Source organism: Callithrix jacchus, chromosome 12 (assembly GCF_049354715.1).
Source record: "Callithrix jacchus isolate 240 chromosome 12, calJac240_pri, whole genome shotgun sequence".
Classification (NCBI taxonomy): Eukaryota; Metazoa; Chordata; class Mammalia; order Primates; family Cebidae; genus Callithrix; species Callithrix jacchus.
In genome coordinates this window covers 40,215,208-40,241,636 of record NC_133513.1, presented here as the reverse complement: position 1 = coordinate 40,241,636, position 26,429 = coordinate 40,215,208, and the positions used below count along the sequence as shown (strand labels likewise).

The 26,429-nt window shown below is 45.0% G+C and overlaps 1 protein-coding gene across 7 annotated transcripts in view; it reads right to left on the bottom strand.

Moving 5' to 3' along the window:
* Positions 1-19,852, bottom strand: part of ARHGAP22 (Rho GTPase activating protein 22) — a 228,674-nt gene extending 208,822 nt beyond the window's left edge. For 4 of the 7 annotated variants that reach the window (XR_013524830.1, XM_035267721.3, XM_035267724.3 and 1 more), the window contains exons 1-2: positions 19,612-19,852; positions 16,278-16,440 (exon numbers count right to left, since the gene is read on the bottom strand). Coding sequence is in view for 6 of the 7 variants with exons in the window: in XM_035267721.3 (XP_035123612.1) it covers positions 16,278-16,329 (52 nt within the window). In the remaining variant the exon portion in view is untranslated. Of the gene's footprint in view, positions 1-16,277; positions 16,441-19,086 lie in introns of all 7 variants that reach the window. The other 3 variants (XM_035267720.3, XM_035267723.3, XM_035267727.3) reach the window with 1 other exon arrangement.
* Between the last annotated feature and the right edge of the window lie 6,577 nt (positions 19,853-26,429).

Sequence of the window (26,429 nt, the reverse complement as noted above, 5' to 3'; positions counted from 1 at the left end):
CTCATATAATTATCTAATGGGTGCAGAAAAACATCTGACAAAATTCCAATAGCTATTCATGATTTAAAAAAAACAACAACTCTCAACAAACTAGGAGTAGAAGGGAAATTAGTTAACGTGTTAAAGGGTATCTATGACAAACCCAAAGACCAACATCATATGTAATCATAAAAATACTTAATGCTTTCCCCTCAAAATAAGGACAAAGGCAGAAGTAGCCACTTTCTTCCCTTCTAGTCAACATTATACTGTATTATTCTAGCCAGTACAATAGACAGAGAAATAGGGACAAAGGAGGGTAGGGAGAGGGAGAGGGAAGGAGAGGAAGAGAGAGAGAGAAAGAAATTTCAAGCCAGATTGGAAAGGAAGAAGGAAATCTGTCTTTATTTGCAGATGATATGATACTGTATTTGGAAAATAATTACAACAACTAATTTAAAAAACTGCTTTTTTTTGTGGAGTATCTGCTGGGTTTTGGTATCTGGATGATGTTGGTCTCATAAAATGATTTGAGAAGGATTCCCTCTTTTTGTATTGTTTGGAATAGTTTCAGAAGGAGTGGTACCAGTTCCTTTTTATATGTCTGGTAGAGTTCTGCTGTGAACCCATCTGGATCTGGGTGTTTTTTGGCTGGTAGGCTGTTAATTGCTGCCTCAATTTCAGCCCTTGTTATTGGTCTATTCAGGGTTTCAACTTCTTCCTGCTTTAGGCTTGGGAGGGTGCAAGTGTCCAGGAATTTTTTTTTTTTTTTTTTTTTTTTTTTTTTTTTTTTTTTAGGGAAAAAGAGAAAAAGAAGGGGAAAAAAAGAAAAAGAGGGAAAAAGGAATATTACTTCATTCCTAAAATGGGTTTCAATAATGGCCGATCAATATTTTGAGTGTTTAAAGTGGTTAATGCATATTTTATGTGTTTAAAATGGAGACCTCTATTGTGCTTATTTGTTCTGGCTCTGAGTTCAAGTCCTGGATATCGTTATCAATTTGTTGTCTCGTTGAATCTAAATCTCATTATGTGTCTTATGTATCTGGGTGTTAAGATCTCTTATTGTTGCATTAATCCTTTTACCCTTGCATCCTTGTAGCTTTGAAATCTATTTTATTAAGTGTGAGAATTGCAACTCCTGCTTTTTATTTATTTATTTTTGCTCTCCATTTGGTTGGTGAGTCTTTTTCCATCCCCTTGTTTTGAGTCTTTGTATATCTTTAGATATATCGTTAGATTTTGTGGATAATGTATATTTTGTGTGTTTAAAATGGAGAGCTCTATTGAGTTTATTTGTTCTGGATCTTAGTTCCAGTCTCAGATATCGTTATCAATTTTCTGTCTCGTTGAATCTAAATCTCATTATGGGTCTTATGTATCTGGGTGTTAAGATCTCTTATTATTACATTAATCCTTTACCCTTGTATCCTTGTAGCTTTGAAATCTATTTTGTCAAATGTGAAAATTGCAACTCCTGCTTTTTATTTATTTATTTTTGCTCTCCATTTGGTTGGTACTTTTTTTTTTTCCAACCCTTTATTTTGAGTCTATGTATATCTTTGAATATACCGTTAGATTTTGTCTATATCTTTTGATTGGAAGATTTGGTCGATTTAAATTTAGGGTTGCTGCCATTTGATATTAACTGGCTATTTTGTCCTTTCGTTGATAAAAATTTTTCTTTATGTTAATGCTCTTTACTTTTTGGTGTATTTTTAGAAAGGGTCATACTGGTTGTTCCTTTCTGTGTATAATGCTTCTTTTAGAAGTTCTTGTAAAGCAGGCCTGGTGGTAATAAAATCTCTGAGTACTTGCTTGTTCCTAAAAGATTTTATTTTTCCTTCAAATGTAAAGCTTAAATTGGCAGGATATGAAATTCTGGGCTGAAAGTTCTGTTGATTAAGTATATTGAATATTGGCCCCCACTCTATTCTAGCTTGTAGGGTTTCCATTGAGAGATCTGCTGTAAGCCTAATAGGCTTGCCTTTATGGGTAACTTGATCTTTCTCTCTGGCTGCCCTTAATATTTTCTCCTTCGTTTCGATCTTGGTGAATCTAATGATTATGTGCCTTGGGGTTGGTCTTCTTGAGGAATATCTTTGTGGTGTTCTCTGTATTGCCTGGGGTTGAATAGTGTCCTGCTTTGCTAAATTAGGAAAATTTTCCTGGATAATGTCCTGGAGAGTATTTTCCAGCTTGAATTGATTCTCTCCGTCACATTCAGGTACACCAATCAAGCATATATTAGGTCTTTTCACATAGTCCCATATTGCTTGGAGACTTTGCTCATTCCTTTTTATCCTTTTGTCTCTATTCTTGTCTTGTCGTTTTGTTTCATTAAGTTGATCTTCGACCTCTGATACCCTTTCTTCTGCTTGATCCATTCGGCTGTTTAAGCTTGTACATATTTCACTAAGTTCTCATGTTGTATTTTTCAACTCCATAAGTTCATTTGTATTCCTATCTATATTGTCTATTCTTTTCAACATTTCATCTAACCTTTTTTCCAAGTTCTTAGTTTCTTTACATTGGGTTAGAACAAGTTCCTTTAACTCCCAGAAGTTTCTTATCATCTACCTTTTAAAGCCTACTTCAGATAATGGAACACAGTCCTTTTCCATCAGGGCTTGTTCCGTTACTGATGAGTCCTTTTCCATCAGGGCTTGTTCGGTTGCTGATGAGTCCTTTTCCATCAGGGCTTGTTCCGTTGCTGATGGGTTCTGATTTTGAGTATACTCGGCCTTCTTAGGCTGTTTTTTTCCCTTCATTGTAGATGAACCGCCTTTCTAATTAGGTTTCTGAGTCGACATCCAACTTATTGATTCCCAGTGCTGGGATCCGAGCAACCCACTGTGGCGGCCTAAATAGCAGCGATAAAACTGATGGTGCTCTTCTGCCCAGGAATCTCTGGTCTGGCTTCCCTCTTGAGTCCACAACAAGCGGCTCTGACTTCCCGGAGCTCCAAACTCCGGTCAGTAGGGGAAGCAGTCCCGTTGGCTCTGCATGAAGAGCTGCTGCGCCAAGACGCCAGCAAAACTGCTGCGGCGGCCACAAGAGTCGCGCTTGCGACCCGTGGGGCTCCTCCACTGGGAATCGGCTGATCGGTGAGTGACGAAAATTCGTCTAAAAGTGTGGCGTCGTCTCGTTCTCTGGGCTTTCACTGGGAGCTACAGTCCTGAGTTGTTAGTGGTCGGCCATCTTGGATTCGTGTCCAGGAATTTATCCATTGCTTCCAGGTTTACTGGTTTATGTGCATAGAGCTGTTTATAAGAATCTCCGATGGTGGTTTGTATTTCCGTGGAATCGGTGGTGATATCCCCTTTATTGTTTTTTATTGCATCTATTTGATTCTTCTCTCTTTTCCTTTTTATTAATTTGGCTAGTGGTCCGTCTATTTTGTTAATCTTTTCAAAAAACCAGCTCCTGGATTTATTGATTTTTTAAAGGGTTTCTTGTGTTTCTATCTGCTTCAGTTCTGCTCTGATCTTAGTTATTTCTTGTCTTCTGCTAGCTTTTGAGTTTTTTTGATCTTGCTCCTCTAGCTTTTTCAATTTTGATGATAGGGTATTGATTTTAGATCCTTCCTTACTTTTCATGTGGGCATTTATTACTATAAATTTCCCTCTAGATGCTACTTTAAATGTGTCCCAGATATTCTGGTTTGTTGTGTCTTCATTCTCATTGGTTTTGAAGAACATCATTATTTCTGCCTTCATTTCATTGTTTATCCAGTCAACAATCAAGAGCCAGTTGTTCAATTTCCATGAAGTTGTATGGTTCTGAGTTAGTTTCTTAATCCTGAGTTCTAATTTGATTGCCCTGTGGTCTGAGAGACTGTTTGTTATAATATCCATTCTTTTGCATTTGCTTCCAATTATGTGGTCAATTTTAGAGTAGGTGCAATGTGGTGCTGAGAAGAATGTATATTCTGTGGATTTAGAGTGGAGATTTCTGTAGATGTCTATTAGGTCCACTTGTTCCAGATCTGAGTTCAAGTCCTGGATATTCTTGTTAATTTTCTGTCTCATTGATCTGTGTGGAGTGTTAAAGTCTCCGATATTATTGTGTGGGAGTCTAAGTCTCTTTGTAGATCATTAAGAACTTGTTTTATGTATCTGGGTGCTCCTCAATTGGGTGTGTATATATTTAGGATTGCTAGGTCTTCTTGTTGCATTTATCCTTTGGCCATTATGTAATGCCTTTCCTTGTCTCTTTTGATCTTTGTTGATTTAAAGTATGTTTTATCAGAGACTAGGATTATAACTGCTGCTTTTTTTTTTTTTGCTTTCTATTTGCTTGGTAAATCTTCCTCCATCCTTTTATTTTTAGCCTATGTGTGTCCTTACACATGAGATGGGTTTCCTGAATACATTGCACAGATGGGTTTTGACTCTTTATCCAATTTGCCAGTCTGTGTCTTTTGATTGGGGCATTTAGCCCATTTACATTTAAGGTTAATATTGTTATGTGTGAATTTGATCCTGCCATTTTGATGCTAGCTGGTTATTTTGCCCATTAGTTGATGAAAATAGATGCAAAAATCTTCAATAAAATACTGGCAAACTGATTACAACAGCACATCAAAAAGCTTATCCATCACGATCAAGTAGGCTTCATCCCAGGGATGCAAGGCTGGTTCAACATACACAAGTCTACAAATGTAATCCACCACATAAACAGAACCAAAGACAATAACCACATGATCATCTCAATAGATGCAGAGAAGGCCTTTGATAAAATTCAACAGCCCTTTATGCTAAAGACTCTCAATAAACTAGGCATCGAAGGAAGGTATCTCAAAATAATAAAAGCTATCTATGACAAACCCACAGCCAATATCATACTGAATGGTCAAAAACAGGAAGCACTCCATTAGAAATCTGACACTAGACAAGGATGCCCTCTCACCACTCCTATTCAATATAGTACTGGAAGTTCTAGCCAGAGCAATTGGGCAAGAAAAAGAAATAAAGGTATTCAATTAGGAAAGGAGGAAGGCAAATTGTCTCTATTTGCAGACGACATGATTGTATATTTAGAAGAACCCATGGTCTCAGCTCAAAATCTCCTTAAACTGTTAAGTAACTTTAGCAAAGTCTCAGAATACAAAATCAATGTGCAGAAATCACAAGCATTCCTATATATCAATAACAGACTAAAAGAGAGTCAAATCAAGAGCAAACTCCCATTCACAATTGCTACAAAGAGAATAAAATACCTAGGAATACAACTAACAAGGAATGTAAAGGACCTCTTCAAGGAGAACAACAAACCACTGCTCGAGGAAATAAGAGAGGACACAAACAGATGGAAAAACATTCCATGTTCATGGCTAGGAATAATCAATATCATGAAAATGGCCATACTGCCCAAAGTAATGTATAGATAAAATGCTATCCCCCTTAAGCTACCTATGACCCTCTTCACAGAACTGGAAAAAACCACCCTAAACTTCATATGGAACAAAAAGAGAGCCCACAGAGCTAAGACAATCCTAAGCAAAAAGAACAAAGCTGGAGCCATCACACTATCTGACTTCAAACCATACTACAAGCCTACAGTAATCAAAGTAGCATGGTACCAGTACCAAAACAGAGACATAGACCAATGGAAGAGAACAGAGGCCTTGGAGGCAATGCCACACATCTACAGCCATCTGATCTTTGACAAACCTGACAAAAACAAGCAATGGAGAAAGGATTCCCTGTTTAATAAATGGGGTATGAAAAACTGGCTAGTCATGTGCAGAAAATAGAAATTGGACCCTTTCCTGACACCTTACACTAAAATTAACTCCAGATGGATTAAAGACTTAAACATAAAACCTAGCACCATAAAAGCCCTAGAAGAAAATCTAGGCAAAACCATTCAGGACACAGGCATAGGCAAGGACTTTATGACTGAAAAACCAAAAGCATTGGCAATGAAAGCCAAAATAGACAAACGGGATCTAATTAAACTCCAGAGTTTCTGTACAGCAAAAGAAGCAATCATTAAAGTGAACCAGTAACCAACAGAATGGGAAAACATTTTTGTAATCTACCCCTTTGACTAAGGGCTAATATCCAGAATCTACAAAGAACTAAAACAGATTTACAAGAAATAGGCAAACAAACCCATTCAAAAGTGAGCAAAGGACATGAACAGACACTTTTCAGAAGAAGACATACATGAAGCCAAAAAACATATAAAAAAATGCTCATCATCAGTGATCATTAGAGAAATGCAAATCAAAACCACATTGAGATACCATCTCACACCAGTTAGAATGGCGATCATTAAAAAATCTGGAGACAACAGATGCTGGAGAGGATGTTGAGAAATAGGAACACTTTTACACTATTGGTGGGAGTGTAAATTAGGTCAACCATTATGGAAGGCAGTGTGGCGATTCCTCAAGGACCTAGAAATAGAAATTCCATTTGACCCAGCAATCCCATTACTGGGTATATATCCAAAGGATTATAAATTGTTCTACTATAAGGACACATGCACACGTATGTTCATTGTGGCACTGTTTATGATAGCAAAGACCTGGAACCAACACAATGCCCATCAATGATAGACTGGACAAAGAAAATGTGGCACATATACACCATGGAATACTATGCAGCCAGAAAAATACAATGAGTTTGTGTCCTTTGTAGGGACATGGATGAATATGGAAGCCATCATTCTCAGCAAACTGACACAAGAACAGAAAATCAAACACTGCATGTTCTCACTCATAGGTAGGTGTTGAACAGTGAGAACACCTGGACACAGGATGGGAGCATAACACACTGGGGTCTGTTGGGGGGCACTAGGGGAGGAACAACGGAGGGTAGGGAGGTTGGGGAGGGATAACATGGGGAGAAATGCCAGATATAGGTGGCGAGGGAATGGAGGCAGCAAAACACCTTGCCATGTATGTACAGGTGCAACAATCCTGCATGATCTGCACATGTACCCCAGAACCTAAAGTACAATAAAACATATATATATATATTTTAAAAAACTGCTAGAACCAATAAGCTTTTTAAGGTCTCAGGATACAAGATGGACATAGCCAAAACCAATTGTATATCTATACATCATCAACAAAAAATACATACATGAAATTAAGAAAACAAACCATTAACAATAGTAGCAAAAAGAATTTTTTAGTTATTTCCAAAACTAAATTTTAAATAAATTTAAAAAACTAAATTTTAAATAAATTAAATTAGTTATTTGCAAATAACTAATTTTTTAGTTATTTCTAAAAACCATTTGGAAATAATGATGTGAAGATATGCAGAAAACACTTCTGAGAGAAGATAAAGAAAATATAAATAATTAGAAGTACTTTTCTTTTTCATGAAGTTAAAGAATCAATATTGCCAGGATGGCAATTCTCTTCCAATAAATCTACAAATTAAATGGGATTCATATCAAAATCTCAGAAGCCTTTTATGGAGTGGAGAAATTGACATGCTAATTTGAAATTTTACATAAAAATACAAAAGGCCTAGAATAGACAAAATAATTTTGTAAAAGCATCAAGTTACAGACTACCTATTTTTGCATTTTCTCCAGAGTTATAGTAATCAAGATAGTATGTTATATATCATATATCAATATGGTATAGGTGTGAGGCTAGGTCTACAGGTCAACAGAATATAATGGAGAATCCAGAAGTAAACCCCAATATTTGTGGCCAGTTGATAGTTCCCAAAGGAGCCTGGGCAATTCAGTGGGGAAAGGAACATCTTTTAAAAATGGCTCTGGGACAATTGGCTAATCCATAACCAAAGCAGCAGCAGGAGCAACAACAACAACTAAAGCCCTCCAAACAAACAACAACAGAACCCTTTTACTTTACCTCACACCATAAACAAAAATTAACTCAAAATGGATCTTAGCTCTAAATATAGATGCTAAAACTATACAACTTCTAGAAACAAACAGAGGAGAAAGTGTTTGTGATGTTGGATTAGGCAGACTCCTAGACACCATATCAAAATCATGATTCATAAAAGAAAAGATAGAAAAACTGAACTTCCACAAAATTAAGATTTTTTGGGACTTTAAAAATTGAGCACATCATTAAGAAAATTAAAAGTCAAGCCACAGACTAGAAGAAAATATAGGCAAATTATATATCTGATAATAGATTTGTATCTAGAATATGTAAACATTCTTACAACTCTAATAAGACAGATAACCTGATTTAAAAATGGACAAAAAATTTAAATAGGCATGTTACCAAAGAAGACATATAAACGGGCTGAGTGTGCTGGTTCACACCTGTAACCCACCACTTTGGAGGCTGAGGTGGGTAGATCACCTGAGGTCAGGAGTTTGAGACCAGCCCAGCCTGGCCAACATGGTGAAACTCTGTCTCTACTAAAAATAGAGACAGAGCATGGGCGTGGTGGTGGGCGCCTGTATTGCCAGCTACTCAAGAGGCTGAGGCAGGAGAATCACTTGAACCCAGGAGGTGGAAGTTGCAGTGAGCCGAGATTGCACCATTACACTCCTGTCTGGGTGACAAGAGCAAAACTCAGTATCAAAAAAAAAAAAAGAGAGAGAGACATACTAATGGTTAATAAGCACAGGAAAATACATTCAACATCATTAATGATTAAGCAAATGTAAATCAAATCCCCAATAAAATACCACTTTACACCCACCAGGATGGCTATAATAAAAAAATAGCAAGTGTTGGTAAGGATGTGGAAAATAAGTATTGGGACGCTTTATATGAGGTGGGATTGTAAGATGGTGGGAATGTAAAATTGTACAGAGATTTTGGAAAACATTTGGCAGCTTCTTAAAAATTAAATATAAACTTACCATACCACCTAGCAAAAGAAATGAAAGCATATGTTCACAGAAACACATGCATGTGAATGATCACAGCAGCATCATTCGTCATAATCCCAAACAAAAACAACCCAAAAGTCCGTCAGGGTGTGAGTGGAGAAACCAAATGTGCATCCCTACAAGGGAGTATTGCTCAGCTACAAAGGAACATGCTGATCACGGATTCACATGAGAACCTGAATGACCCTCAAAACTTTATGCTACGTGAAAGAAGCCCAGTGTAAAACACTACACAGTATATGCTCCCATTTATAGAAAATGCCCAGAAAAGACACATTTATGAAGACAAAAAGCACATCAATGGTTTCCTTGGGCTGAGGTTGGGAGGGAGGATTAAATTGCAGATGGGCTCAAGGGAATTTTTCAAGGTGCTGGAAATGTCCTAAAACTGGATTGTGGTGATGGTTTTACAACTCTATGAATGTAGTAAAAATCATTTAGCTGTGAACTGCAAATGGGTGAATTTTATTGCATATAACTTACATATCAATAATCCTGTTAAAATACACAGAATATGATAATAACCAATGCTATGATGAAAAATAAAGCGGGAAAGGAGTATCAGAAGGCAGGGGTGGGTTGCAATTAGCGCAGCATTAAAACCTCCAGGCCACCAGGATGTGGTGGGACTGCACTTCCTGAATCTCCTGTGGGTGATTGGACAGTGATTAGTGTAGGACAGACTTGTAAGCAGAGTGTGATGTGTCCCTTCCAGGCTGAGGATTTAACTGCTGATGTGAGATCATTCACGACCTCAGTTTCTCTGCCCTCTAGTCTGGCAGCATCAGCCAGGTCTTTGAGTCACTATGATTGAGAGGGTAGGATCCACCCTTCAACCAACCCAGGTGTCCTGTGACCCACTGGTTGAGTAACTCATCCCTTTCAGACTCATACAGGTGGTCAGAGAAAGCCTTAAGAAAAGCTTTGGGTAAAAGTCTGAAGGAGGTGGGTTTTCAGGTCAGGAGGCTGTCCTGGCGGACAATGGTCCAGAGAGTGGGCAGATCATATGCAAACACCAGAGCAGCAGGGAGGCCAGCACTGCTGGTGTAGAGGCAGAGCAGAGGTCGGGGTGGCAGTGCAGGGAACTTAGGGCACTTGGCAGGAGATGCTACAATGGGCAAGGTGGGTGCTAGAGGAGGGCGAATGGGCGGCCAACAGAGGTGCGGTAAGTGGCCTGGGCATCTGTGCAGATGTGCTGAGCAACATGGATCCCCATGGATGTGACAGTGCTGATCAGATTTAGGTTCAAAGAGCCTTGCACAACCACCAGGTCACAAGAAACATGGGTGGGTTGAGGAGTGGATCCTGCCCTGTCAATCACAGTGACTCAAAGACCTGATGCTGCCAGACCAGAGGGCAGAGAAACAGTGAGCTTGTGAATGATATCGTGTCAGCAGTTAAATCCTCGCCTGGAAGAGACATGCATCACACTCTGCTCATAAGGTGCAATATAGAGAGATAGAAGGACCAAGGGTGGGAACAAGAAGAGCAATGGGGAGGATCCTTTGCAAGGATGCCGGTGAGAGCTGACCTCTCGCCCTGCTGCTATGTCATTATTCCTATGAACGTTCTCATCAGATCAATACTGTGCTTATAACCTTTGATAGCTCCCTATGGCCCACAAGAACAAGTCCAAGTTTCTCAATAGGGCCTCCACCTACCATTCCTCTCTTATTACCCCATTTCTACCACTTCAGAGCCCCTCTGTCTGAGTCCCCTATTCTCCCAGACACAGTCTTGCCCCTCTACCCCGGTTCTCACAGTCCCCTTACATTCCTGCCAGCAGTGTGGGAGAGAGGCTGCACTGGGAAAGGACAAGTTGAGCACAGCCACAGAGTCTGAGAAGCATGGGAGAGGGTTGTGATGGAGGGTCCCCATCCCAGGCTTCTCCCAGCCTTGGTCCTGACTTTAGCCTGCAGGTCAGGGATATGGGGACTTGCAGGAGTGGCTGGATTCTAAGACGTTTTCTCCTCTTTGGACCCTGTGGCTGAGTAAGGGCAGAGGCCACTGTCTTTCTCTCCACTGTGTTCCTGAGGCACAGTGGCTCCTTGGGGTGGGGAGTACCAGGAGGGTCAGACAGGGAGCAGCCAGCAATCCTGGGAGACAACCAGGCAGATCAGCGATCTGAAGTTTGAGAGCTGGTGACAAAAGAAGCTGCAGCTGGTGGTGCTGGCAGGAGAGTTCTGCGTGAGGAGCTAAGGCTCCCAGTGATGGAGCTGAGAGGGTGCTGTTCACTGCTAGGCGAGACCTTTATCACAGAATTCACCAAATGAGAGGCCAAGAGGCACGCTGCTGGCTCCTGCTGGAGGGAAAGTGCTGGCAGGTTCTCAAGTAAAGAAATGAAGCTACGTTCTGTCGATACCAAGTTTATTGAGGGTTTTTAGCATAAAGGGCTGTTGAATTTCATCAAAGACCTTCTCTGCAACAATTGAGATAATCATGTGGTTTTTGTTTTTGGTTCTGTTTATGTGTAAACTTGGTATTGATGGAAAGTATCTCAAAATAATAAAAGCTATTTATGACAAACCAACAGCCAATATCATACTGAATGGGCAAAAACTGGAAGCATTCCCTTTGAAATCTGGCACTAGACAAGGATGCCCTCTCTCACTACTCGTATTCAATATAGTACTGGAAGTTCTAGCCAGAGCAATCAGGCAAGAAAAAGAAATAAAGGGTATTCAAATAGGAAAGGAGGAAGGCAAATTGTCTTTATTTGCAGACAACATAATAGTATATCTAGAAGACCCCATTGTCTCAGCCCCAAAACTCCTGAAACTGATAGGCAACTTCAGCAAAGTCTCTGGATACAAAATCAATGTGCAAAAATCACAAGCATTCGTCTACACCAATAACAGACTTAAAGAAAGCCAAATCAAGAATGAACTGCCATTCACAATTGCTACAAAGAGAATAAAATACCTAGGAATACAACTAACAAGGAACATAAAGGACCTCTTCAAGGAGAACTACAAACCACTGCTCAACGAAATAAGAGAGGACACAAACAGATGGAGAAATGTATGAACTGCCATTGACTTTTATACTTTAAAATGATTAATTTCATGTTATGTAAATTTCACCTTGATAAAGATATTAATTTAATCAAATTTATTAACTTCAGGTGTGTCACGCAATATGCCCTCTCTGTCCCTTTCTCAAATGATTTGCACCGCGGTATGAAGCCGGGGAATAATTTATTTCATCATAGAAATCTGGCAGCTGGAACTTTCTACAAAAGCAAGTGACTCTTCCTTCCAACCAGATAATGCAATAAATCCAGCTCAGGGAACATAATACCTGGATATATTAGGTTTTAGGCTTGAACAGAGTTAAAAGCTGATCTCAGCTGCTTTTCCACCCCCTATTTTCTCCTGTGGAAGGTGAGATTCAGTGAGGTTGACAGTATGAAAAGTATCTGCAGCATGAGGCCAGCCCAGGGTGCTGGCTTCTAGCCCACTCTGTTCTTCATCAACACAGAATTTTACTCCTCATCCCATGAATATCTACTCAGACAACAGCAAAGGGGCTCTGTGGAGTCTGAGCCCATCCTGGTCTTGGTCCTCTGAATCCTGAACCTGGCGGCACATTATATTACATCACCTGGGTCTTAAAAAATACGCTGATATCTTGAATTCATCCAAGACCAATTAAACCTGCATCTCTGGAGAGGGAGCCTGGAGATTTTTAAACACACCTTGGGTGATTTTAATGTGGAGTAAGGTTGAGGTCTATTGACTGCATTTTACTCATTAGCATCTAGAATTTCCAATCTTTACCAGTCCTGGAGGGGCTCAGGCATCATCATCTCATAACTGAGCCCATAAGGTCATGAGTGTGACTTGAATAGCACCTCCATGACACAGCCAATCCTCACCTGCATAGTCTACCCAGCCAGCACCTGCACAGCACACCCAATCCTCACCTGTAGAGCCCACCCAACCAGTACCTGTATCACCCATCCAATCCTCATCTATAGAGCCCCCCAACCAGCAATGTACAACCCAGCCAACCAGCACCTGCACAACTCACCAAGTCAGCATTGGCACAACCCACCCAGTCATCACCTGCACAACACACCCAGTCAGCATCTGCACAACGCACCCAGTCATCACCTGCACAACACACCCAGTCAGCATCTGCACAACGCACCCAGTCAGCATCTGCACAACGCACCCAGTCATCACCTGCACAACGCACCCAGTCATCACCTGCACAACCCACCCAGTCAGCACCTGCACAACCCACCCAGTCAGCACCTGCACAACGCACCCAGTCATCACCTGCACAACCCACCCAGTCATCACCTGCACAACCCACCCAGTCAGCATCTGCATAACGCACCCAGTCATCACCTGCACAACCCACCCAGTCAGAACCTGCACAACGCACCCAGTCATCACCTGCACAACCCACCCAGTCAGCATCTGCACAACCCACCCAGTCAGCACCTGCACAACCCACCCAGTCAGCACCTGCACAACCCACCCAGTCAGCACCTGCACAACCCACCCAGTCATCACCTGCACAACGCACCCAGTCAGCACCTGCACAACCCACCCAGTCAGCACCTGCACAACCCACCCAGTCAGCACCTGCACAACGCACCCAGTCATCACCTGCACAACCCACCCAGTCAGCATCTGCACAACGCACCCAGTCATCACCTGCACAACCCACCCAGTCAGCATCTGCACAACACACCCAGTCATCACCTGCACAACCCACCCAGTCAGCACCTGCACAACGCACCCAGTCAGCACCTGCACAACGCACCCAGTCAGCACCTGCACAACGCACCCAGTCATCACCTGCACAACGCACCCAGTCAGCACCTGCACAACGCACCCAGTCAGCATCTGCACAACCCACCCAGTCAGCATCTGCACAACACACCCAGTCAGCATCTGCACAACCCACCCAGTCAGCATCTGCACAACCCACCCAGTCATCACCTGCACAACACACCCAGTCATCACCTGCACAACACACCCAGTCAGCATCTGCACAACACACCCAGTCATCACCTGCACAACCCACCCAGTCATCACCTGCACAACCCACCCAGTCAGCATCTGCACAACGCACCCAGTCATCACCTGCACAACCTACCCAGTCAGCATCTGCACAACACACCCAGTCAGCATCTGCACAACCCACCCAGTCAGCATCTGCACAACACACCCAGTCAGCATCTGCACAACACACCCAGTCATCACCTGCACAACCCACCCAGTCAGCATCTGCACAACCCACCCAGTCAGCATCTGCACAACACACCCAGTCAGCATCTGCACAACACACCCAGTCATCACCTGCACAACACACCCAGTCATCACCTGCACAACCCACCCAGTCAGCATCTGCACAACACACCCAGTCAGCATCTGCACAACACACCCAGTCAGCATCTGCACAACACACCCAGTCATCACCTGCACAACACACCCAGTCAGCATCTGCACAACCCACCCAGTCAGCATCTGCACAACACACCCAGTCAGCATCTGCACAACACACCCAGTCATCACCTGCACAACACACCCAGTCAGCATCTGCACAACACACCCAGTCAGCATCTGCACAACACACCCAGTCAGCACCTGCACAACACACCCAGTCAGCACCTGCACAACCCACCCAGTCAGCACCTGCACAACCCACCCAGTCAGCACCTGCACAACGCACCCAGTCAGCACCTGCACAACGCACCCAGTCAGCACCTGCACAACGCACCCAGTCAGCATCTGCACAACGCACCCAGTCATCACCTGCACAACGCACCCAGTCAGCACCTGCACAACGCACCCAGTCAGCACCTGCACAACGCACCCAGTCAGCATCTGCACAACGCACCCAGTCATCACCTGCACAACGCACCCAGTCAGCACCTGCACAACGCACCCAGTCATCACCTGCACAACGCACCCAGTCAGCACCTGCACAACGCACCCAGTCAGCATCTGCACAACGCACCCAGTCAGCATCTGCACAACCCACCCAGTCATCACCTGCACAACCCACCCAGTCATCACCTGCACAACCCACCCAGTCAGCATCTGCACAACCCACCCAGTCATCACCTGCACAACACACCCAGTCATCACCTGCACAACACACCCAGTCATCACCTGCACAACCCACCCAGTCAGCACCTGCACAACCCACCCAGTCAGCATCTGCACAACACACCCAGTCATCACCTGCACAACCCACCCAGTCAGCACCTGCACAACCCACCCAGTCAGCACCTGCACAACCCACCCAGTCAGCACCTGCACAACACACCCAGTCAGCACCTGCACAACCCACCCAGTCAGCACCTGCACAACGCACCCAGTCAGCACCTGCACAACGCACCCAGTCATCACCTGCACAACCCACCCAGTCATCACCTGCACAACACACCCAGTCAGCACCTGCACAACACACCCAGTCATCACCTGCACAACACACCCAGTCAGCACCTGCACAACCCACCCAGTCATCACCTGCACAACGCACCCAGTCATCACCTGCACAACCCACCCAGTCATCACCTGCACAACACACCCAGTCAGCACCTGCACAACACACCCAGTCAGCACCTGCACAACACACCCAGTCAGCACCTGCACAACGCACCCAGTCAGCATCTGCACAACCCACCCAGTCATCACCTGCACAACCCACCCAGTCATCACCTGCACAACCCACCCAGTCATCACCCGCATAACCCACCCAACCAACACCTGCACAACCCACCCAACCAGCACCTGCACAACACACCCAACCAGCATCTGCACAACACACCTAGTCATCACCTGCACAACCCACCCAACCAGCACCTGCACAACACACTCAACCAGCATCTGCACAACACACCCAGTCATCACCTGCACAACCCACACAGCCACACCTGCCTGTGACCTGCCTGCATAACCTAGCCAATCATCACCTGCACAGCCCACCCAGATAGCACTTGCCTGTGACCCAGTCATCCCATTTGGTCTGGTCTAACAGTTACCTCCAGATACTTTTCTGAGGGTTACTGAGGCATCCTCACTCTCTCTATGAGCCCCCTGGCCGGATCCTTTCCAAGCAGGATGTAGAGCAGCCTTCAGCTGCACACAGCTTTTCCCTGTGGACTTGCCTATCACCCCAGCAGTCCTTGGACATAGAGGTCCTTATGGATTCTGAATGCAATCAGAGCCCTGAGTCATTATTGTCCAGAACCCTGAAGCCTCTGTTTTTCAGGCAGACACAGAAGAGCTGCAGTAGTTCAGGGGTGAAGTAGTTCAGGGGTTCACCCATTGCCAGGAGCTGAAGGAGGTCAGAACCCTGACTACAGATGCCGCCTGGTGCTCTCAGCCACAAGACCAAGACAGCCCCCGGGGACCCCATCCCTCAAACAAGAAGTCCAATGCAAAGGTAATCATTTCCCACATAGAACATAATAAAATTCTTACTGAAATATCTGGCTGCAAACGTTCTCCTTTTGCTGGAAGCTGTCGGCAGCATAATGAAGCTGGCAGTCTGTGCGAATTTCTTCTGTATCCTTTTTATAAAGAACCAACCACATCTTCAAGCAGACAAGCTAATTCCTGTTTTCCAGTAACAGGAGATCCACATCTATAGAAAAGAAATATATTTAGAATGCCCTTTATCTGGTATTTTCTTGGATTTTAAACAAGAAGCCTCGCTGTGAGGAATTAGTTGATTCAGGATAAGTGCACCTAGGGGTCTTAGAATGGTCTTGGTCAAGTCATGGGGTCTTGGGGTGTCAGTTCCTCAAATCCATAAAATGGAAACAATAAGGACAACTGCCTCTTAGAACAAACAGAGGGCTGAGAAGTGGAAAGAAAGGGCGTTGTGAGCAAAGCCTACAGCACACATCAGATGCTATATTTGATTTTTTCCATGAGCTGACCTGGATATAAGGGGAGCTGGGCTTCCTGAGAGGCTCAGAAATTAGTACAAAACATTGCAAATTTGCAGCATGACTTCCAGGATGCATTTATGGCCTTCTGCTGGCGGGCACCGCAGTCCCATGAGTGGGAAGAGCAAGGACTTAATCCCACCCACAGATGGAGAGTCAAGGGCCAGGAACACCCCATGTGAGACCCTCACCAGGCACACAGGCTGCTCATGGCATGGCTTTTCCATTCAATTTTTGGAAATTTAGAATCATTACAGCATAATTTACAGTTGTGGAGAATCAAAAAGAAAAATCCCAATTATGAAACAGCCAAGCAATGTCTATGCAGCCATCAACATCATTGACATAGTGGTCCTGGCAGTCCAAGACAAAAGCAGCCTCCAAGGTGGTAGATACAATGTTACCTAAATACAGGCGGCATTGATACAGATGGAGCAGTGACTCCTGGGAGGGCATGCTCCCGAATTTTCTTCCCAGCTCCCTCCTTGTCTCTGCTATATTGAGCTTGCATCATGTTTATTGATAGTGACCTGAAACACCTTTCAATTGCAGTTAAAAAAGCAAAAAAGCAGTTAACCAATCACTGCTATAAAGATAAAACAAGCATAGCCAGTGCTGTGGGGAATTGTCATCTTGGCCCATGCCTTGGGGATTTGTGGACAGCTCCTGCTGCTAATGTTCTCAGACAGGAGCCTTGGAACAGTGCACAGAAGGGAGCCAACCTGAGCCTCTGGGGAGTGACCAGGGACAGCTGGGAACAGAAGGAGGCAGCAGGCAAGCACTCAATTGCTTGAAGAGAGCAGTAAGCCCAAATCCAATGCACCAGCATGTTCTTGCAACAAAGCAGGCAGTAATTTGGGTTGCAAAGGCCGGAGTGCAAGGCGGATAAGAGCCCACAGGTACAGACAGAAGAGTGAGAGGAAGAAGCCTGTCCCATGACTTGGTGTACAGGGGGGCTTTGGAACTAAAAGCGTAGAGTTTTGCAGCAGGTCTACAAATTAAGGACCAAGTCCAGGTTTTCCCTTTTTGAGTGCTGGGAATTTGGGCATGAGCCAGATTTAGCAAACAAAAATATAGGATGCCCAGCTAATTTTGCCCTGTAACTGTGCTCTAAGAATTTCATGGGGCATAACATCTGCTAAAAAGTTATGTGTTGTTGACCTGAAACACTATTCAGATTTAACTGAGTATCTGGCAACTTTATACCTTCTGAATATCCACTTTCTCTTTGGTCAAAAAAGAAAACACTACCAGGTAAGAAACTTTCAGTTGCAGAGGAAAACAAACAACAGTTAAAAAGAGGGGATTTATTGGCTCCTTGAGTAGGAAAGTTCTCATAATATGGATTTCAGGCATAGCTGGATCCAGCAGCTTGACAATGTTAACCAAGTCTGGGTTTCTTTCCAGTTCTCCTGTTTGCTTCTAGAATGACTGCTTCATTCTCAGCAAAGTCCCCTCATTATTAAAAAATGCTGGACACCAGCTTGCTTCAGGGACTAATACTCTTTCATGACCAACACAAAGAGAGAGCCTATCTTCCAGTGTCTCTCTCAAAGCTGCTGGGAAGCTGCCCTCCTTACTCTCCCCAACAACTCTTCTTGCCTCATGGCCTTGGTTAGGCCAGGTACCCCTCCCTGAACCACCCAAACCAATGCAATGTACTGATTGGCTAAAGCCAACCTGCTCTCATTCCAGGAATAGGGAGGAGTTGGCTGGTAAAAGCCACCTCAGCTGGTATGGATGGAAAAAAGGTGGAAGCTAGAGTGGATGCTAGGCACTGCAAGCAAGGGTGGGGAAAGGGCTCCAAGTCACAGTGCCCACAGTGGGGTTGTCCTAAGGATAAGATACATGCGAACATCCCCATGGTGTGGTGGTGGTGGTGGTGGTGGTGTGTGTGTTGTGTGTGTGTTGTATGAGAGGGAGGGAGGAAGAGGGAAAATGTTAGTGTCTCTCCTGGGATATGCTGATTACCCTTTCTTTCTTTCTTCTTGGCCAGGTAAGTGACCCATTTCCTCCCTGAGCAAGGGGGGCCCTCCCCGGGGAGCCGGGCCTCTGCCTTGGCTGTGTGTGCCTGCTCCTCACTGACCTCCACCCACACCTTGGAGGGGACGCTGCATCGGGAGACTTCTGGTTAGGGAAGTTTTATCAGGAACCACCTCTGTTACCTTTACCAATCTCAGCCTATAGTGGGGCCAAGGTCCTACAGCGTGGGCCTCTCCTTTGGAAGACTTGGGGACAGAGCTCTGCCCACCAGCTGGGGGACAGTGACCTCAGAGGGAGAGGGGACAGGAGACTGCTCTCCAGTCCCTCACCCCAGCCCTCACCTTTTCCTCACCCACCTTTCTTTGCAGCAAGTTCAAATGCAGGTCACGCCCCAGCTAATCGGACACAGCTGGGCACAGCTCCCGGGGCCTGCCTGGCAGCGCAGGGAAGGGCTGTAGAGAGCTCGGGCTGGACGCTTGTCTCGGGATGATTCAGCCAGGAGCAGCCACCGCCTGCACGGGCCACGCAGCAAACGGGTGCGTCGTGGGGGCTGGAGAGGCCGGTCTTCTGGAGCCAGGCCAGCGCACCCTGCTCGGGCGTCACCCCACCACGGACATTCAGTGACAGCCTGCACTTCTCAGCACACTGTGTATCACACGCGTTACCCTGGCGTCTGGCAGCGCCCCGAGGTGGGCATCACTGTGGGATCAGGAGGCACTCCAGCCACAGGGTTCACTAGGGCCGAGGTGGGGACGGAAACCCGTCCCTCGGGCGTGGCAGTGGGTTGGCCACGTGCGCTCCAGGGCCCTGCACCCGCAGCTCCCGCAGGGTGGGAGCGGGCAGCGAGCGCGGCCTCCGGCAGAGCGGGCGGGGCTGCTCACCTGGAACCGGGGCCCGGCGTCTCTTCCCCCGCCTCGGCCGCCCGGGGCCTGCCTGGGGCTCCTTCCTCACCACCCGGTGGCAGCGCCTGAGCTCCCGGCCCGCTCCTCTGGCCCCGCGGGCGCCTTGGCTGTGGCCCTGCCCTCGGACCTGGTGTGATGAGCTGGCGGGCAAGGTCGGGGGGATGCAGCCAGGGCCCCGCATCCTCAGGCAGGACCGGCCTCCGGGCCGCTCGGCGCCTCTGGAGGGGGGCGGGGGAAGGGGGGGTGGAATGCGGCACCGCGGGCGGTCCCAGCAGGTCAGGAGGCTGCGGCAGCCGGGTCCGGGACGGCTGGGAGAGGCTGACCCCTGCCGGGCAGCGCGGGTAGCGCGGGTAGCGCCGCGGGCGGAGGCGGCCTGCCAGGGTCCTGGTGCACGGCGCCCCCTGGCGGGCATTGATGACACGGCCTTCCGAGCGCCTGGACCGCTCGCCACGCCTTCGTTCCTGGCCTCTGGATGCCCAAGCTCATCTCGCCCCAGCCCGTCTGTAGCTTCGTCTTGTGCGCCTCGTGCTATTGGCAGGGCGTGTGGGACTTAGGGGTTTTCCACACTGAGTCTTCCTTGGAGTAGGTGAACTCTGCAAAGCTGGCCCAGTTCTGTATCTTAAGTATGGGAAGAAAGTGGGGGCTGCAGAAATCACTAGCAGGGGAGGAGCCCCGAGGTTGCCAAGAGGGATCAGAGCCACTGCTCAAGGCTCCCCCATCTCCCAAATCTCCCCCACTTCATAGATTGGGAAACTACGGTCAGAAAGGGTTGGTGCATCCCCCAAGGTCCCAGAGCCACACGCAGCATAGCTGGCACTTGAAAGTCAAAGCAGAAGAAGCAGGCGGGTGGCTCTTGAACTGGCCTTCGGGGTCTGTGGTGGGCAGAGAGATACTTCTCCGAGGGTGGAGTGACCTCCTGCTCACCTGGGTTCAGCGTCCAGGTTCACCTAGACTCACCTGCACTCTTGTCCTCCTTGACCACGGCAGGGGCGTTGGCCATGGGCTGATAACCTTGGAAAGCCTGATTCAGCCTCTGGGCAGAGCTGGGTCAGTCCAGCCTCAGGGCCATCACTCACCCTAAGCACTGTGGTAACCTCTTGCCAGCCCCTGGAGGTCCCAGGTGTGGGGCAGGGTGACCATGGCAGAGGTAAGGAGGCACACATTCTGCCACAGCACCAGAGCAAGGTCATAGCATCCTGTTCTTGTACCCCGTCAGTCCCTGCAGCTATGGGGGGCTCCACTGAAAACAGTGTGCCAGGCCTCCTCTGTGTGTGCCCTGGTAAGGGCTCACTCACTCTCCAGGCTTGCTGGGGGAGGCAGCATGAACTTCAGTGGAAAGGACAGCACTCGGGAGCAAGACAGTTGAGTTTGACTCCTGCCTTAGACACTTCTTAGTCAGGTATCTGGGAAAGTTACTCAGCCTTTCTGAGTCCCCTTCCTCATCTATAAAGTGAGCATAGTAATCCTGCTGACTCCATGGGTTTGTCAGAGGGTGAAGTAAGGAAAGTCCGGCAGAGCACTTAGCTAAGTGCCCAGCTCACATTATGCCATGCTCGTCTCCGTGGCCAGGACGGTGTATTGCAGCTGCAACCTTTAGCAGAGGCCCTGGAAATGTTTGTGTCCTCCGTGTCCTCTATCAGCAGCAGCAGCAGCAGCTAGGGCAGTTTTAGCTTCTCAAACCAAGTTCCTTGCACATTGAAAAATATTCTGCATTTAAATTTACATTATAAATTAAAATATAAGCCACTGGAATGAACACTTTATAATCAAACACTCCCAGGTGACCTAGTGCCTGAATTTGCCTGTTTAAAATCGAGTTGGCGGCAAGTAGCAGAAAACACAGCTGCCTTTAATACTTGGCTGGATTCTGGTGGAGCGAGGCTCCCAGGAGCCAACAGCCAGATGGTGGCTTTCCATTTGGCCCTTCCTTGGCCCTCCCCAGTGCCTGAGGGGGCCTACAACCCTAGTCAGCAGTCGGGAAGCTGTCCTCATCAGTGAACTACCTGGCTTCCGTGAAACTAGGGTCCTGTGTTTGGATCCAGGGTTTTTGAAGCTTCTGGAAATGGGGTTGGCCACGAAGGTCTTCTGGAAATATCTGCTCACTGAGCCATCATCCCCCCCAAGTGGTCACATTCTGCCAGAACCACACTGTAGACCACGTTTAATTAGAGTTCTTAGGGTACTTTTTTTGTTTTTACGTAGCGACGCTGTTTTGTTTTTCTAGTTGTTATAAGCATTGGAAGGCTATATATTGTTTCACGTGTTTAAATATTTAAGTCACTCAACGCCTTTTTGAAAAGGATCACATTACTGGAAGAAGGAATGCGGAGCTGATTCACAAGGGTAGAGTAATCCTGGCTGCAGTTGGTAGTGTTGGCCACGAGGTGGCGCCCTGAGCACACGGTTTGAGCTGGTGGGTTTTCCAGCCGTGATGACCAGCACAGGGGCCGAGGATGGCCTAAAAGGAGGGGCTCCGTCCACTTCAGGACGTCCAGAGTAGTCACCTGCGTAACACTCACAGAAAACACATGCTTCTGTGGGTGCACGACTGGGAACAGGGTGAGGCAAGTGAGGTATATTGGGTGTAAATTTTAAGAAGCAATGAGGGGCCCCTCCCCTCACTCTGGTCCAGGCCCTGGGCCACTGGTCTGGGACGTGTCTGTGAGGAGCAGAGCTGGGGAGCATCCCCCTGATATCCCAGGAAAGAGGATGATGCTTGGATCTCAGCCCTGGTCAGATGGGGCCTACACGGAGGGCACTCTAAAGCCCCTAGTTTGCCCCAGTGGCTGTGCCTGGATAATCAGATGTACCTTCTGGGAAGGGTTTAAGGGGATGGACGAGGGGCTGCCCCATCCCCATTCCCACTCTAAGTTGGAGCCACAGGAACATGGAGGGTGTGGGGGCTGAGCCGAGTGCATCCCTGGAGTGCCCTTTCCTGTCTGCACTCGGTCTGGGACAGCCTCTTTTGGCTCCTGCACATGGCAGCCCCCTGAGCTGGAGGAGCCACCTTGGAGCAGGCGTGGAGGCCGTGGCAGGGGGTCTCTGCCCAGGGTCTGGGTTCTCGGTGACACTGGGAGAGAATGCAGCCTGCAGTGTGGTTTCAGAAACTGGAAGAAGAGAGATAACTGTGAAGGAGGCACGGGAAGCTGGGTGCAGAGACGACCGAGCAACTGGCAAACATTTTGGTAAATCTGAGCATCACGGTGTGTGAGTGAGAAGTAACCAAGGTGGGAGTGTTAAGGATGAGGTGGAGCTAACATTTATACAATACGGTAACTCATACTGAACACAGTCACCTGGAAGGGAAAACTGGGGAGAATCGTACCATTAAGATTGCCGGGCACTTGCTGTTTTCACTCCAGATGAGCGCTGTCCAACAGTAATACAGTTTGAACCACGTCTATAATTAAAGATTTTCTGGTAGCCATGTTAAAAAAGAAGCAGGTGAAATTAGTTTAATAACATTTTATTTTTGGCAATATATGCACAATACTGTCATTTCTACATGTAATCATTATAGATAGTATTTACTGAAACATTTTGCATTCCTTTTTTAGACCAGCTCTTCCTCATCCGGTGTGTATTCTACATTTATACCATATTCCAATCTGGATGACAAATTTCTACTGAAAGTATTTTATCTGTATTTAGAGTTTACAAAATTTAGAGTTAAAAGAAAGGATTTTCAGATTGTTTTAAACATACACAAAAGCTTTTTAATAATTGGATTTTGTATCAATTTCTAAATTAAAATTAAATAAAATTAAACATTTAAGTGCGCAGTTGATCCAATTTCAAATGTGGCTAGTGGCCCTACTCTATTGGACAGTGCAGAGGTAGGCATTTAAAAGTCAAGTATTCATATTAAAAATGTTAAAAATAACAAGTGTAGAGTAGAAGTAGAATGTATAACTTCTAAACCAGTAGAGGGAGATATATACCAAAAAAATCCTAATCAATTCAATAGAAGGAAAAAGGGAGAAAACCATAAAAGAAAAATTTTGATAAATAGAAACACAAAAGAAGAAGGTAAAAATAGGCCCAAGTGACATAAATTTATCGGTAATCATAGTAAATATAAGTAGATTAATCCCACACATTTAAAAAAAATCCAACTGTAGCTGTTTGTGAAGACATATCTAAAATATAAGAACACAGAAAATGTTGAAAATAAACGAATGGAAAAAGGTTGTCAAATAGGAATTAAAATAAACCTAGTGTAGTGAAGTAATACTAATATGGACAATAGACTAAGGAAAGTCTTTATTAGGGATAAAGATTGTCATTGCAAGATGATAGAAGAAACGATTCACAGAGATACAAAAATCTTGAACCTACATACACCTAACAACATAGCCTGGAAGGAAAGAAAACAAGTAAACAGAAATCTGTGACATAATGTGAAGAATTTGAAAATTCACAGTCTTAGTGGAAATTGTATGACAACAGTCTCAGAAACTGATAGACCAAGTAGAACACCAGCAACAAATTAGTAGAGAAAGAGATTTTGAACAATGTATTAAGAAACCCTGATATAATAGATACGTGTAGAAGCCTGTACCCATGGAATATTTATAGAAATTGAACACGTACCACTTCACAAGAGGGTTCAATAAATCAACACTAAGGAATTGATATTATTCAATATTCTCTAACCTTGATACAACAAAATTAGACCACAATAACAAGACTTAAAATCATACATCTAAACACTGAAAAATACATTGTTAATTTATGTCTGAAAGGAGATATTGGAATAGAAATTACAAAAATACTTAGAATCAAATGCAACACAGAACCACTATTTTAAGACTTGTCACATACAGCTAACATGGTACTTTGAAAGAAATTTATGACATTAAATGTGTACATTAGAAAATAAGAAAGGTTGCAAATTAATTAGCTGAGAATTTAACTAAAAAATTAAGAAAAAGTTAGCATGTGATGACAGTTCAGCTTTTTTTTTTCTTTCCCAAGTTTAGCTTTGAGGGGGGGAATGAATTCTCAGTGTTCTACACAACTTCTAACTGTTGAGGGTTCCCAGGTCTTAGGCTTGGACCCTCCCTCTCCCAGGGAATTTTATCCATTCAGTTTTGAAATACCCTCTGCATTGATGAGTCTGTTTCCAGACTGGAGCTCACCCCTAAGCTACAGGCATCCTTTTCTGACTGCTCCGTTACCCTCACCCTCTAGCATCTCATATCTGACACGTTTGAAACAAGTGCTCTAACCTGTCCCAAGCTTGTTCCTCCTTTCCATACCAGTTAATGTTACTGTCCACACTAACTTTAAGCAAAAGATGTAGGGGTTATTCTTGAGTTGATCTGATGACTCATTCTGTGAGTAAGCCTTGTAATCACTTCTCTTTCCAGGATACATCCCAAATCCATCCTTTCTCTCTCTTTGCATTAGTATCACCCTAGTGTGCCACTGACGTTTCTTGCTTGGCCTCATTCAGGAGCCTTCACACTGGTTTCCATACAGGCTCTATTATGCTCAGGCCGTTCTCCACTCAGCAATAAAACATAAATCAGAGCATGCCATTTCCCTGCTCAAAACACCTCAATGGCTTTGCACCATGTTGAGTCTCAAGTCCAAACTTCCTGCCAGATCTTTTAAGACCCTTCCTGAGAGGTCCTTGCTTGTTTCTCTAGTTTATCTTGGCCCTCTTCATGCTCAACCTCCCTACACTGGCACTGCCACCTTCTTGGCATTATGCTTTCAGCATACTGGTTACTCAACTCCTTTCCTGCCCCAGGGCCTTTGCACCTGCTACCACTTCTTGAAATGCTCCCTCACATCCTTTCAGTAAATGCTTTTTAGTTTGTTGAATGAACAAATACATACTAACTTGTTAGCACAGAGATTTTTATCCTTATTTCATAGCTGAGGACTGCAAGACCTAGAGGGGTTGTGTGTAATTTTTCATGACATTTTTGGTGAAAAGAAATAAAACTAATGGTTCTAGCAAAACCCTTGAGATGACCTCTGAATGGACTGTTGCAAATCATGTGTACGATCCTGAACCCATTGCTTCAATTGGGGCAGGGGACAATTTCATCTGATGGGTCTTGGTCATACATCCACCCCACTGCTGAGGGTAGAATCAGCTCCAACCAACACATGTGGTGTGAGGATGAGTGTTGGGGGTGCTCCTAAAGCAGGTTTATTTGCCTCAAACTAGGAACAGTCAAGATAGTTAAACACACTAGCAATGAGAAGGAAAAAACTATGGATGCTTGCAGGGACACTATGTTTAGTGAAAAGAGCCAGACCCAAAATGTCATAGGCTGCATAATTCCACTTATATAACATTTTCAAAATGAGATGGAGAGCAGATAAGAGGGGGCCAGGGGTTAGGGACAAATGGGGCAGAAGGTAGGTGTGACTATAAGGGACAGCTTGAAGCCATGGGATAGTTCTGCACCCTTGTGGTTACATAAATCTGCAGGTAATATAACTGGAGTGATACACATTGCATCAATGCCAGTTCCCTGGTTTTGATATTGTACTAAGTTATGTAAGATAGAATCATTGAGAGACACTGGATAAAAGGGGACATGAGACTTCTGATTTTTTTTATAACTTCCTATGACTCTATAATTATTTCAAAATGAAAAGCTTAACACAGAATACAAAAGAGTGAATACTCACTAGTAGCAGCAATATACATTACTAGTCTAACGTGGACACATAGAAAAATTGACTGTTTCTATAAAGGAAGTTGTTTTTTTACTCTGCCAATGCATGTTAGGATGTTAGAACTGTGGCAATGCGTGTTATATCAATATACTCTT